The sequence below is a fragment of the Sceloporus occidentalis genome, unplaced genomic scaffold (genome assembly GCF_023333645.1).
Source record: "Sceloporus occidentalis isolate IW3139 unplaced genomic scaffold, rSceOcc1.0.p SCAF_3, whole genome shotgun sequence".
NCBI lineage: Eukaryota > Metazoa > Chordata > Lepidosauria > Squamata > Phrynosomatidae > Sceloporus > Sceloporus occidentalis.
In genome coordinates, this window is record NW_028316983.1 from 128,628,184 (window position 1) to 128,643,432 (window position 15,249).

Here is a 15,249-nt window from a genome sequence, read left to right on the forward strand (position 1 = left end):
TGGTAGTTTGGTTGCCTCTGCATGATTCTGAGATTTGCCTGTTAAAGGCAACAGTTTCAGTGTAAGATGTTCCTCTTTTGGCTTAGGTCAGCCCACTGAGATTGCATCAATGTGGTAATGACTGTGTTTGCCCATCTCACAATGCAAAACACTCATATCTTTGGAAAATTTGCTGATTCCCTACAAGACAGGTGTGCAAATGAATGCCTTTAATATTATTGCTTTCTGATCAGCTGGCCAACATTTACTTCACTCTAGTTCAGTTCTTGAAGCACCTAGGTGTGACAAGGAATTTCTCCTTTCACGAAATGGGAAAATATTCAGTGGACAATGGCAGATCTTGCAGTTCGGGATGGCAGATTTTGGTCCAAAACATACTGCAGAAATAATCCAGTTTGAGACCATTTTAATTGCCCTGGATCCATACTAGGGAATTCTGGGAATTTGCTATTTGCAGTGCCATTGTTAGAAGGCAGGTTTTGCCACATATGAAGTACTCTTATCAAAACAATTTCCAACCTCAAATATAGGTAATTGCTTTTATACATCCCTTTTCAGGATGTCCTCTCACACCAAGCTAGAATGAAACATTGGATTTACTATGAGAATTGCTATCATTTGGAGGCGAGGGTACAGTCCCCTACCCAGTGAAAGTGCTATCATGGATAACACCCTTGGACCTGTTGTATAGACTGCTATTAATATTCATTTGCAAAAATCATTTTCCTTGTTTTCATTTCTATTTTATTTTTTTTAATATTTTTATTATTGTTGTTGTTAAAAAATAAAAACAACATATATACATAACAGACAGCAACAAACTACAAAAATTAACAAACCAATACAGTGTTAAAAATACATTTAAAAGACTTCCTGCCCTTTACTGTGAATATTATATCATTAAACTTACTTCATATTTTATCCGACTTTCACATAGCTCTTTTTACCTCTTATTGCAGTGTATCATACTTAATAGTTAATATTCTCTTCATTTTTGGTTCTCATTTATTTCAGTTTCTAGATTGTTTAATATGAAGTCATTAATTGCTTTTCTTCCACCCCTTTATTACACATCCCTTGGCATTTAAGCTTTATCACAATTCATATTCTTATTTGTTTTTATATCAAATTTCATTTTCATCTAAGTGGTAAATAATATTAAACATCAGTCAACTGAACTTTTACAGAATTCTGAGATCAGAATCTACCCTTCAAAGGCTATTATTACAATATTTTTTCCCATTTCCACAATAGATAATTAATGACAGGGGTCATATCTTTTTATACTTATCCACATTGACATCTCTCATTAAGATTGTTAATTTGTCCAATTCCATAACTTCATACATCTTCATCAGCCAATCATGTATTGAGAGATCTTCTTTATTTTTCCATTTTTTTGCTAAAACAGACCTTGCCACTGAAATCAAGTAGAATAGAATTTTTCCAAATTTCTTTTCCAATTCTTTATTAAACATTCCCAAAAGAAAGAATGTTGGTTCCATGTTTATTTCCATGTCTACGATTTTTTTCTATTTGCGCATGTATTTGGGTCTAATACTTTTTCACATGTTTACAATCCCACCACATATGTATCATTGTTACTTTCTTATTTTGACAATTCCAACATTCATCTTTGTTATTTTTATAAATTTTGGATCTCTTTTCTGATGTTAAATAGCATCTGAATTGGAGTTTATAGTAATTCTCTTAACTTGTGTCTTAATCTTATTTTCCCATTTTTCTGCCATTCTTCTAAAAGGATAGATTTACCAAAGTCTTGTGCCCGTTTGATCATGTATTGTTTAATTGTTTCCTCTTCCATTTCATGATTCAGTAAGAATCTAGATAGTTTAAATATTCCATGTTGAGTTTCATGAAGCATTAATTTTTCAAATTCAGTTTCTTCTTTCCCAATTTCATATAATTTTACATCTATTTTAAACCTTTCAGTAATTTGTCTGTACAAAAATCAATTACATTTTAGACCTTTTTGTAGCAATTCCTGCATCGTTTTCATTCTGTATTTTCTTTCATCTTGAATTATTAAATCTTTATACAGAATCCAATCATTTTGTTTCATCCTTTCTCTCCTATAAAATGCTTCATTTACTGATGTCCATCTCGGAATTTTCTGTAGGAATTTTAATTTGTATTTTTGCCAATTTTTTAATAATGATTTCCAAATATCATGGTTATTAAATTCTTTATTAAATTTGAATTTGTCGTAGATCAAATAGGCATGCCAGCCAAAGGGTAAGTCAAAGCTTCCCAACTGTAACTGTTTTTCCTCTTTAATTTTGATCCATAATTTAATCCAGTCAAGGCAACATGCATGATAATAAAGCTTCAAATTTGATAAACAATCCTCCCTGTTCTTTCGCGTCTTACAGTACTTTCATTTTTATTCTGGCTTTCTTTTTGTTCCGTATAAATGCAGCAAGGTCGTTTTCCCATTCTTTGAATGGACTGTCATTTATAATAATTGGGAGTGATTGAAAGAGAAATAACATTTTTGGAGTCACGTTCATTTTCACTGTTGAAATTCTTTCAATCCATGAGAGATTCAGTTTTCACCATCGTCACTTTAAATTTTTTGCCAGACCATTCCATAGTTATTTTTGTATAAATCAGAATTTTTATGGTAATGTTTATTCCTAGGTATCTTACTTTCTTCTTTATTTCAAAACCAGACAAATGTGTTAGTCCCTCTTTTTCTGTGTTAGTCATATTCATAACTAATACATTTGTCTTTTTAAATTAATCTTTAGACCAGCAAATTTTCCATATTCATTTATGGTTTCTAAAAATGGTAGATATATACTATCTATATAAGATAGGATTTCTATTTTAAACTATTTTGTTATAGGCTTTTTCCAGGGCTTGAATCCAGCTGGTATTTCACTGTCTTTTTTGTTCAGTAATTTTAAATCCATGTTATGGTTTTACCTCAACCTGAGAAGTTTATTAATCTTTTGGAGAATGTCCTCCCACCTTCAGGTAGAAGGAATGCTCACTGTAAACAGTCTTCTCTTCTAGTATCATTTTTGCCAATATGAGTAGCAGCCATGTTGTTTGGATTGATTTAATGTTCATGGTGGGGTTTTGTAGGTTCTACAGAGAATGGAAACCAGGAGGCAACAGGTTCCTGAGGTAGAGATGCCCAGTATGGAAAAAAGGATGGAAGAAATAAGAGAGAACATACGTAAGGCAGAGGTACGTCTGACTGCATGCTTCTAGTCCACCTCCTGAGTGGCCTACAGTGCTTGTTTGTTTCATGTGTATTCTTTGTACTTGCCATTCTGTGGCACTTCTGTGTATGTGCACACATGCTTTCTGATGCTATTGCTAGCTTGACGGAAATAACATAGAAATAAGGGATCTCATTAATGGTCATCGTCATAAACTTGCCCTTTATGTGGATGATATCCTTTTATTTTTGGAAAATCCAGAAATACCTTTCTCATCACTCAAACAAACCATAGAAGCATTTGACAAATATTCAGGCTTACAAATTAACCTCCAGAAATTTCTGATGATGTGTCTTAATATACCACTTCTGAAACAAAATGATTGGCACTCCATTACTAATCTACAATTAAACTCCTCTGATATACATATCTGAGTATCTTGCTTACTAAGGAAATACCACAACTCATTCCAAGAAATTACAACCCCATTACTTCTTGAATGGCAAATAGAATGAAATCATGGCAATCACTAAAATTTTCACTATTGGGACACATTGCCTTAGTTAAAATGTCTTTAGTTCCCCTACTGTCTTTTCTGTTCCAAAGTATATCTTTGGCTTCTCCTACCTTTAAATTCAAAAAGTGCCAGACAATGATAAATCAACTCATCTTCAATAAGAAAAGACCTAGGTTTCTTAAATCTACTAGACATACCAACACTAAATACAGTGGCTTGGCAATTCCTGACCTAGCGCTGTATTTTCAAGCTTTCCAAATGAGTCAGCTAATTTACCGTACCTACTTTTGGAAAATTATAACGCCAGATGGGCCAGCTCAAAAATCAATGTCTCTTCATTAGAATACACTTACCTATACTCACAAACCATGAGACAGAGGCTAGAAAAGTCACAAACCCTTTACTGTGCACATCCCTGATTATTTGGAACAAATAGGCACACGTACTTGCCCCAGACCCATCTCCAATAAGACCCTTCCTCTTACATCCACAGTTTCAGATGAATGATAAATTCTAACAATTCAACTCATGGAAAACCTGCGGGCTTTATAGAGTTACATATCTATTTGTTCAGGGAACCCCCAAATCCATAGACTCCCTACACACCCAGCTGCAAACAAGACCAATTGGTTTCAAATAAAACAAATTGTCTCTTTTATATCATTTCTAAACTCTTCAGGGCAAGTTCCAAGACCATCAACTTATTACAAACTTCTCTGTATGAATGAGACTCCACAAAAAAGGGTACTTCCGCAATTATAAAAAAATTCTTAATTGTATATACATATGACCAAAGTTGTTTTGTGCAAAAGTCTTGGCAATCAGATCTCATGTTAGAGATATCAGATGCAGCTTGGTCCCATGTATGGTCTTCTGCCCCATATAAATCATGATCAGCTGCTACAAAAGAAGGGGGTTCTGAAAGTTATTCATAAATGGCATTTAACACTAGTCCAGCTTTCCAGGATGATTAAAAATGTTCCACCATTCTGTTGGAGAGGCTTTGGAGCTACGGGATCATAATATATGTGGCTTGATTGCCCCAATGTGAAAAAGTTCTGGACTATGGTCCTAGACCAGATAGCTCGCATTACAGTTCAGATTATTCATTTCTGTCCTGCTCTTTTGTTATCTCTTTATGTTAATGCTAACAGTAACTAGAAACACAGAAATTTAATTGCTTTTTTCTCATTGCAGCATGTCTAGAAATAGCTAGATGGAAATTAGGTGATCTAACAATAGACAATTGGTGGAAAAGAGTGTGGGACTCTTAGCTAATGGAAAAACTCTCCTATACAATAAGAAACTAACAAACACAAGAGAAAAGACACATTCTGTGATGACACATCAAAATTTATAGACTATATTAACAGTCATTTGCCATGACTGCAACCTACAGAAAGATGAAGTGGACCTATGGAAAGATACATTGTGTCTTGATTCCCCTTCCAATGATGACACTTCAGTATTTAGTTAAATATTCTCTAGTACTCAGTTGACAAAACTATGGCTCGTACCATTGTTAATTGTTCTTCGTTGAAGTTTCTTCTCTGTATGGTTCGTGTCATGCTATTCTACTACATTGTCTCTTTTCCCCTCATGAAAAATTAATTTTAAAAAATAAGGGATCTCCATAATAATTAGTAGTTGCCCCATCTGTCTTTCAGTATATGATGAATGTTCAGATCCTCATGCATTATGCAATTTCAAGTTTCAGGAAGATGTGAAATCTGGATTGCAATGTGACATAAACAAGCTCTTACTCCATCTTTTTGAGACTTGGGTGGTGGGTTATTCCTTTCTTGTGTGTTAAGTCTCCCATGGTGAGATCTAGAGGTGGGGGTTGAGGGTTGTTTCTCAACTTTCCATCTCTGCCTTGCATGTGATAAATTCAGATCTGGAAGAAATGCCTGTTTTTGTACTGAAAGAGGGGCAATGTATATGAACTATGCTGTGGAAAAGATAAAAGGTTAATGCGTGGAAAGGACCTGAAAACAATAGCTGAACTACTTTTCTAGGCACAGTATATAAATAGACTTTATTGCAAGGGATAGCTGGGGTATCATTTTAAACCATAGAAAGCAAATGCTACTGTTTTGCCGATAAATGTCATGCTTACATGGTATAAATGTACAATAACATCCAAAATCCACAGAACACTGGTATCTTTATGGGGCCAACCAAAATGCACAAAATACATGATGCAAGCTTTCAAATCTCCTCTGGTTTCTTCATCAGGCAAAGGTGTTTAAAAGCATACAGAGAAAGGAAAAATATGATGATGTTAAAGTAACAGACCTACATGTTGTTGCTGCTCTCATTTAAGATAGTATGGAGGGATATCTATACAGACAGAGGCCATTTCTTCTGAGCATGGGCTCTGGGAGAGAAAGAGTCTTAAAGTACAGAAAGTAAAATTTGAACTCCATTAGCAACACAAAAAACTAATTCCTTTGAGATCCAGGCTGCCTCTGTCCTTTGCAAGGCTACCCACCCCTTTGTTAGGTAGAGAACACTGAATTTCTCAAGAAGCATCTGTTGTTGAATTTGGAAAAGTTTTAGGTGCTGTCTAAGTAAACACACCAAGTGCAGTCCAATTTTTAAAAGTTTTACTTTTTTGGTGGGAGAAATCTCAAAGAGTTAAGTCCCAGTCCCTTGGCTCCCTCTTTAGGATTCCCCTGTTGTGAATAAATGTGTTACTTCAGATGTAGCCATGAATTTGGACACCCAGAGGGGTTTGGATCCCCCTCCCACTGCTTTGTAGTTAAAATACAAAAAGTAAAAGCCCAAATGAAGATATTTTTGTGTTCGTTAGTATTAGTGGCTTTAGGCCATTTTTAAAAGGCAAACATTGATGGGGATGAGGCTCTCTGTGAAGACCTTATAGCCAGGGCAAAGGTTTATGGATGTTGACAGGATAATATCATTCATGATGCTGAATTGCATTTCCAGAATATACAGGGTGTACTATTCCTTGGCAGCAGCTGCTTTTGTTAATTAAAGGCTAGAATTATCATTGTCCCTTGCCTCTTTGCTTTGTCTGAGGTGCAGTTTGGTAGTTATTTGCTGTTTGATTGCTCATTTCACATGACAGTCACTGCTTTTTTCAGATCAGCAAGGTGAAATCTGAGGCACGGTTAATGCTGCTGCGGGAGGCAGGCCTGGATGTAGACACTTGGCTGGCAAGTGCCATGGGGCAAGTGCTGGATGAAATGGAGCAAGAGCGGCGGCTCAGTGAAGCTCGCAGGTCTGAGCAGGGCTCAACACCTACGGTAAGAATGGTCTCATCTGTTCTGCTAGAGATCAGACCACCAAAGAAACTCAGATCTATGGAACAAATACTGTCCCTCACACCTGCACATGTGATAACTTAATTCAGATTCCTTCACCCAACAGATACATCTGAAAGGCACCTGGACATAGAGACTTTGAACATCTTTGGCTTGTTAGTGCTTGTGGTAATTCCTAGAGCTAGTTCAAGGGAAGGATGGGCCACATTTTGACTGTTTGCATTGCCTGCCCAAATCTGCACTCATTGAATTCTGACATTCTGGCAAATGTCTATGTATTTCAGGGGGGGGGGAGAAAGAAAAGGATAATTTCCCCTCCTGTAAGCCTCTAGGAGTGGCCATCCTTCTTTAAATCAAGATACAGGTCCTTGCTGCCTCGTTCATTCCAAAAAGGTAGACTGGACACAGACTTTGTCCAGAATCTTCTTGATGACTTAATGACAGTGTAATAGTCCCTTTATGCTTAACAGAAGGCACTTTTTGAAGTGGTGCACAGAAGTGGTACGCAGATGGAAGTAAAGCCACCTCTGTTGTGAGAGGACGGTACTCTGCCAGCTCTTGAACAACTCAGGAACCATCAGAGCAGCTATTGCTCTTGGCATCAAGGAATTCCTATGCCATCCCTCCTGCTGAGGTGGTTCCAGTGGCTATTTTGCTCCTACTGCCTGGTGCCACCTATGGTGATGTGGTTGCGTTTGCCAAGCAAGTTCATGTCCTTCATTTTTCAATTTATTTTTGTGTGGTGGTGCAACTCAAAGGAGGAAGGGGAGTGATCCTTGGAGTTTGTTCACTCCTGGTGTCAGAGAGGCCAAATGTACTTTGGCCATTGTGTCTTGTCAGCCTCAATGAGGAATAACCTCTCTGTTAAACTGAAGTCCCTCTTAATCCTCAGTTGTTAGTGTAAAATAAACAAATAAATATTTGCCTTGGTTCCTTCCTTCTCCTTTCTTTTGTGGCCTGCCTTTTCATTGGAGGGGAAATCTCCCCCACCCCATTGACCTATCTGCCTTTTGGCTGGAATAGCCGCTTACATTTGCTTGACCATTACTTTGCTATTAAGTGTTTCTGAGAGCAGTAACTTAAGACTTTTCAGTAGGCAGAAGATTTTGATCTTGCTGAGTTTGAAGATTATGATGACAGCACAGACCTGTTTGAGGACACAAGGCCAAGCCCCAGCATGTCTCGAGTCTACCCTTCTTCCTGTAGAGTGTTCTTCCCCTACCAGGTAATGGCTCCCTTCTTCTCTATGTTAACACATACCAATCACATCATGATTAATTGAAATAATCTCTGGATTTTTTTTTAGGAGTGTAGGCAGGGCTACCTCCAGATTTTTGAGGTACTTTAGGCTAGAAATCTGTCAGGTGACCTTAACAGCAAGTAAATCTACAAAGTGCGCTTTTTTTGTCATAAAAGTGAAGGGTTCTCATTTCTTAACCTCACCTGTCAAGAGAAAGAGAAAGACCTTAAAGGTTTATTGCCATTCATTTCTGACCCTGATACATCATTATGGCAGAACTATCAATGTGCAACCTGCTGGGGGCATTATGGACTAGTGGGCCCTGGCCCAGCTAAACTCTGACAACCTGCCTTTGAGAGGGACTGAGTTGTCAGTGCCAGACTAATGCACAAATCCAGTTATAATTAAGGGGCCTCTAATAAATGCATTTTTTTCAAGTGTTACATAACGGGTTAAAATTGTTGTTGTTTTTTCTGTTAGCATTAATGCCAACACCTCACCCCAAGGGTCTTATTCTATGGCTTCTATTAAAGCTGACATAACCCAGCCCTGAGTGTTGTGATATTTGAGTAACTGCTGCTGCTGATGCTTCTTTGTTTTCACATCTTGCCTTAATGTTTGCCAGGCCTGCCAATCTGATGAGCTGACCATTGTCCAGGGGGAGGAGTTAGAGGTCATTGAAGATGGTGATGTGGAGGATTGGGTCAAGGTTGGTACAAGAAAGCTAAGTGAAATTTCTGTCAGCTATAGGACTTGAACAATTTTGCAAGAAAAATTTGTTTCTAGGGTGGTGATCAATAGTATGAGTGAGTGTGAGACAATGGGTGTCAAACAAAATACAGCACATCGGAGTTAATTTCATCCTCTAATAGTGATGCTACTGCCTAGGTATAGGCCAAAATCCTTTTGATAACTGGCACAGTGCAAAGCCCTGCAATTGTATTAATGCAGTGTTACCATCCTGGTGGCCATTCTGGTGTCTTTTCCAGGTGCTGTGGAGGATGGGCACCAAATGGGAGTAGGTACTGAATGCCACTAGTTGGAGTTGTGCTGGAATAATATCCCAGCCATAGTTCAGACCTGAGAGAGAAATAAATCTGGACTATACCCTTGGGTGGTAGATGGCTTGTTGCAGTCTGACCCCTGGATGTCTACTTCTTTCCCAGTCCCAGACCTGAGAGAAAGGCACCATTTCAATCTCATTGACAGGTGTTTTCTGAATGTCTTTTCTCCCACTTGCCTTCAGGCACGTAACAGTGCAGGACAGGTTGGGTATGTCCCTGAGAAGTACCTCCTCTTTCTGGATTCAGTAAGCAGGGATCGACCAATCCCAGATGGGAAAAGCCAGGAAGGGTCCTCTGATGTGGCCTTGGAGAGGGAACTGACGGATATCATGAGCATGGACCTGATGTTGGAGCCTGGAGGTGTGTCTTGCTGAGCTAGAGAGAAATTGGAGGCAGGGGGAGGAGATGGATACATATATTGGGTGGCAGCAAATGAGTGTCCCAGGTACCTTTTCTTCTCTGCCTATTGGGTGTTATGTGGAGAGAATCCAAGGGGCCTCTGCTGAATCTGACCCCTGGTAAAGGTGTTCTGCCTGTACCTGAAGGGAAATAGATTATAGTGTATTTGACTGCTCCTACTCTTTCTTTAAGGGTGTAAATTACAGGTGGGGCATGGATGACCCTACATATGTAGTTGGACAGCACGTCCTGTCAGCCGCATCAGCAGTAATTGTGCAGGATGATTAAATTTGTAGTGCAGCAACATCTGGAAGGTTGCACATTCTCCATCTGTGTCATAGATGGCTATAGAAGCCACCTGCATTGCTAGAAGAGCATGCTCTTTGTTTGTCTGCAGCTTCACTGGTGCGAGCACTCTACGACTATGAGGGACAGAGCTCAGAGGAACTCAGCTTTCCTGAGGGAGCCATAATCCGGGTGCTGCCCAGGGAAGAGGGAGCTGTGGATGATGGTTTCTGGAAAGGAGACTTCAATGGGAGAGTTGGGGTCTTCCCATCACTGGTGGTGCAAGAAATAACTGGCATTCAGGAGGGCACTGAGCAGGTGAGTCCCTGTATGTCCCAGGAGGAATAGTTCTGTTTCTTTGGCCAAGATCCTATCCTAATTTATGTTTGTGAAGTGGAAAGCTCTACTGGTGTCCATACACAAAATTCAGGAAGGCAATATTTGGCAGCTCTTTCATTACAGAAGTACACCACAGCAAGCGATGGATTTTTGTGTGGTGGTGGTGGGAGGGCAGGGGCTGTGTCTTGCACTGGCTAGCTGTTAAAACTGTTACACAGAGAAGTGCTTGATAGCATCTTGTGGAACATCTCTAAAAGTATTTGCATTGTGTGGCCTTCAATTATGCCAGCATAAGTCACAAAGAGGATTCTGGCTACTGTCTTCTTGTGGAAACAAGATCCAGGACCTTTACAGGCTCCCAAATCCCTTATGAATATTTTACCAGGGATGCACAACTTTTGCCTTTGGTGAATGTGATCAACCCCAGCAATGCTTGGGGATAGGGATAGGGATAGGGAAGCAGGAGGGGAAACAACTTCACAGGAAAGCTTTGAATCTAGGAATTGATTTAGGTACAATTTCCTTCATCCATTCAGCTTCAAACTCAGAAAGAAGTCCAGGGCTAGTTCCTTTGTGTTTAGATTTTGGAAGCATTCCAAGCAGTGTAGATGGGCTCCAGCCTTCTAAGCTTGGAGCTACCCATTTCACCGAGCAGTTACCCCTGCATGGGTGATGTGTTTCAGAGGCCCTGGGGCACCTCTGAAACAATGTGAAATCAGAAACAGCAACCTTGTTCCTTTCCTGCTGATGGATGGGCACAGTCCTGGTGACCATTGCATTTTATGTAGCTACCAAAGCTAGAACCTCTGATTGACATGACACTTGTATAAAAACCATAAAAAATTAGCTTTCCCTCTGTCCTTTAGCACAGTACAAAACTCAGGAGGAGGTGTTTCTGAATAGATTGCTGCTTTGCACTGTCTCTGAAATGAGAACTGCCTAGAACTGAAGCCTGCCTAGGGGTTGCAGGGTTTGGTCTGAAATTTCTATATCTTAGGTGTCTGTAGTGCTAGGATAATGGTTATACACAGGGAAAGGCACTTATACTGCCTCTGAGGCACTACAATACACACCACATAGGTTCGTGGGAAAGCCCTGATGAACCTTGCCGTCACCTCAGTTCAGGCACTGCAAAATGGTTTTAACCTAATATATAGCATCTGGAGTGTGTTATCCACCCCAAATTTTGTCTCCTGATACATGTAGAAGGTGATGTTCTAAAGAGAAGAGTCTCCTATATCCATGCTGTTTCTGAGTGCTGTTAAAATCACTGTGTTCCAAATTGTTGTGGGGAGCCTTAATTTATACTGGAAACTCTTTCCTTCAGAAAGTCACTTTGCAGGGATAGAGGATGGTGGAGAGAGTGAAATTGGTACACTCCCCTTCCTCACAGATTGTGTGTACAATGAAGTATTTTCTAAGAAATGAAAAGGAAAGATCATGTCTTCTCTTTCCTTTTGATATCTTAAAAGTTTGTTTGCCTTCTTTCAGTATCATCTAAAAATAGCTTGGCTTTTTTGTTTCAGGAACTACCTTCACCATCCCCTCCAGCCTTCTCCCCTCCAGTCTTTGATCATGGCATAGTCTCTTCTCCCAATATTCAACCAGGAGGTAAGTTACTTGGGAAACCTAAAAGATGACTTAGAGGATGGAGCTTAGGGGATACCTGTCATTGTTTCAAGTGGGCTCTTACAGGTGACTGAATCTGCAAGTTTTGAACCAGACTTCTAGCATTGTTTGCATATTCTTAAAGAGAATAAGAGAGGATATATTTGTACTTTTGGAATGTGCATACAGAGGTCAGTCCTACACTTGTTACATACCAACAGCTTGAGCATTTGTGTTTTGTCTGCTTCTAGGTGGCTGGCATGGAAACATGGCTAGTGAGTGCAGTTCACCTGACCTGAACGTACCACGCATTCGCCCAGTAAGTTGTTCTCCCACATATAGCATGAGGAGGTGGCTCAGATGCTTAACCTCCCTGGTATTCACTGTTACTATTCCTAGACTTGCATGTGGGTGGTTGTTCATTCATCTGTGCTCAGCACAGAATTTGATTAAACTGTGATGTATTCTTTAACTAAATTGTCTTGTTCTTCTTGTTTACTTGCCCTTCAACAAAATTCCTGTGGAGAAGGGGCATTTGATTTGTTAATTTTAATCTTGCAAACAAAACTAATTGTTAGAGAAAGTTAGCTTATTACACGTTTGAATGAAGAAAACAAGGACTTGAATTTTGTACATACAGAGATCTTGTAGCATCTTTGACAGTAACTGAAAGAAAGAAGTTGGCAGCATGAGCTTTCATAGATTACAGTCTACTTCCTCAGATGCGTTTAGGAAGTAGACTGTAGTCTACGAAAGCTCATGCTGCCAATTTCTTTTTTTCAGGTAGTTTCAAAGGTGCTACAAGATCTCTCTACATACTGATTCTACAGACTAACACAGCTGTATCTGAATTTTGTAGCCTTGCTTGTTATAGTCAGTCTGCTGTGAATCCAATGTTGGGGGAGGAGGAAGAGAGGTGGGAAGAAGATAAAACCCAAGTGAACCTTTTAGAGTTGATCATGGCATAGTCTCTTCTCCCAATATTCAACCTTTTAGAGCTGAAAGAATGAAGAAAAGAACACGTGGGATTTTGCTAAATTTTCTGGAGATTCCACACTTAGTTGAGTTCAACATTTAGTAAGGCAAAAACATTGATAATTTTATTATATATAAATATTGTACTGAAGCTCATGTACAATACCCCCCCCCCCAAACTAGCACCCTATTATATAAACTTGCAACCAAAAAGATAGAACTGGGCCTCCATTTTGATGGTCATCTTGGTTGAAGGCACAGTTCAGCTCTCCACTTCAAGGAGAAACGTTGAGATTATTTAAGTGAAAAAACTCATATCTTAAAATCACCCACTTCCATTATTAACAATAGCCTATAGTTTAACAAAAATTGCTTCATTTTTCCAGCTATGACAAAGGACACAGATATGATTCATTCACATTTCCCTTATTCTTCCCTCAGGGAGCACATAACAGCACCTTTCCTGTGCTGTTAAGTTGTAGCTGCATGTTGTACAGACAGTGATTAGCTGTCTCCACTGATCCTAAAACCTGTTGTCTGATTTTAGAACAAAGTGTTTGATGATTGCCCCAGATCTTTATGTAGCAGTTTATGTTGTATTAAACCTCCCATTTAAAAAAACTCTTACTGCGATGAACATAATAGAAGAGGGAGCAGTAAATGGTGAGAATTATGGTAAGATTATGAGAAAGTCCTCCTTTCAGCTTGGATAAAAGGTAACATGTTCTTGTTCTGCATTTGGAAGTTAGGAGAAGGGCTGGTCTAGCTAAATTTTAAGCCCTGAATTAAAATTAGAATTGTCCCTGTTTGATAGGCTGAAGGTGCAGTTTCACATGGTCTTCATTCAGATGATGGGCTTGTGTTAGGTCATAGTTTAGGGTTGTTTTATTAAGCATTTTTCTGTGCTTCATCTTCCTAAGACTTAAGATACTGTTGAGCTAGAAATGCTTTCCCCACCATCAGTAGCACAGAGAATACATATTTAAGGGCCAAACTATACATATCAACGAATTCTGGGGTGTTTTTTCATCCACCTTCCCTCCTACTACTTGGTGACCCAAAATAATTCTGGGCAGGGACACAGTGGCTTAGTATTTAAGAAGCCAATGCTCACATTCATAAGGCCGTAAGGAGGTTGGCAGTTCAAGGCCCAAGTGTCATATGATGGGGTGAGATCCTGTCACTAATCCGATTCTGCCAACCTAACATTTTGAAAGCATGCAAATGCAAGTAGATAAATAGGTGCCACTTTGGTGGGAAGGTAACCACAGAGTCATATTTGGACAATGCTGGCTCCCTCAGCTTAGTAATAGAGATGAGCACCGCCCCCTACAGTCAGTTAGGACTAGACTTTCATGTCAAGGGAAACCTTTACCTTTACCTAAAATTCTGAATGAGAGAAGATCAGGAGAGGTGCTTCTTTCCCTTTCTGCTATTTTTCAGTTCAAACATTCCTTCCAAATGTTGTGTACATCTGTGGAGTTCTCCATCCTCCCAAAAAAGCGGTGGAAAAAACTTTGAAACTCTTTACAATATGTTTGGTCCTTTCTAGAAGGTTTTTATAAAGTATTACATCCTAATCCTGTCCTTCCTACTGCTGAAGTGTTTGGACATAAAGCATAGCACAACAACTTGACTCAGTACACTTCACATATTCTTTCTTTCTTTTTTCAGGTTCGAGCTCCCCCACCTCCACCATCTAAGGCTTCAGAAGCTGATGTAATGTCTGGCCTTGATTAACTCTACATCTCTCAGGGAATAGGATTCCTACAAAGATTTACATCCACTGAAGACTGGTGGTGACCCTAGGCAAAGCTGTTTCTGCTTCAACCTGTCGGGTGTTAGTAGTTGCTTTGGAGCCTGTGCCCACATTCTCAAGCACCACTATGTATGTAGGCAATGCTGGGAGGAGCACTGCCACTGCTATGATGAGCTTCTCTACCTCAGACCAGGAGAATATGCCCAGAGTAATTATTCCAGAAGAGTTTGCCAAGGATATGGACACATGTGTATCCATCTGTATACTGGGCTTCAGCCCTGCAAACACCTTGAGATGTCAGGCTTCACCTGTCATGGATGTTCCTTGGACCTTGACATGAGACTATGCAAGCATCTTTCTTTTCTCTGGATCAGGACATGAGCTGGTCTCTCCCTTTGCTTTAAATGCTGCAAGTTAGCATTTGTTTGCACTTTTATCTGTCAACTCTTTTTGTCCTTCCAAAATGGCAAGACAGGAACTACTGTTGTCCTAAACTGCCTCTGGTTCTTTTACTGCCCTCTGCAGTGGGCTGGCTCCTGTGCTGCATCCCTGGTAGGATGGGTGGGTGTAGACCCAATAAAC

General features: G+C 39.5%; 1 protein-coding gene across 2 annotated transcripts in view; it reads left to right on the plus strand.

Annotated features, from left to right (window-relative positions):
* LOC149316753 (F-BAR and double SH3 domains protein 1-like) overlaps nucleotides 1–15,247 on the plus strand; it is a 34,349-nt gene extending 19,102 nt beyond the window's left edge. For both annotated transcript variants that reach the window (XM_089516172.1, XM_089516173.1), the window contains 9 exons: nucleotides 3,112–3,216; nucleotides 6,819–6,980; nucleotides 8,095–8,223; nucleotides 8,864–8,947; nucleotides 9,485–9,662; nucleotides 10,099–10,304; nucleotides 11,852–11,936; nucleotides 12,185–12,252; nucleotides 14,583–15,247. In XM_089516172.1, the coding sequence (XP_089372298.1) occupies nucleotides 3,112–3,216; nucleotides 6,819–6,980; nucleotides 8,095–8,223; nucleotides 8,864–8,947; nucleotides 9,485–9,662; nucleotides 10,099–10,304; nucleotides 11,852–11,936; nucleotides 12,185–12,252; nucleotides 14,583–14,648 (1,083 nt within the window). In that variant the 3' untranslated portion in view covers nucleotides 14,649–15,247. The remainder of the gene's footprint in view (nucleotides 1–3,111; nucleotides 3,217–6,818; nucleotides 6,981–8,094; nucleotides 8,224–8,863; nucleotides 8,948–9,484; nucleotides 9,663–10,098; nucleotides 10,305–11,851; nucleotides 11,937–12,184; nucleotides 12,253–14,582) is intronic.
* Nucleotides 15,248–15,249: the final 2 nt, after the last annotated feature.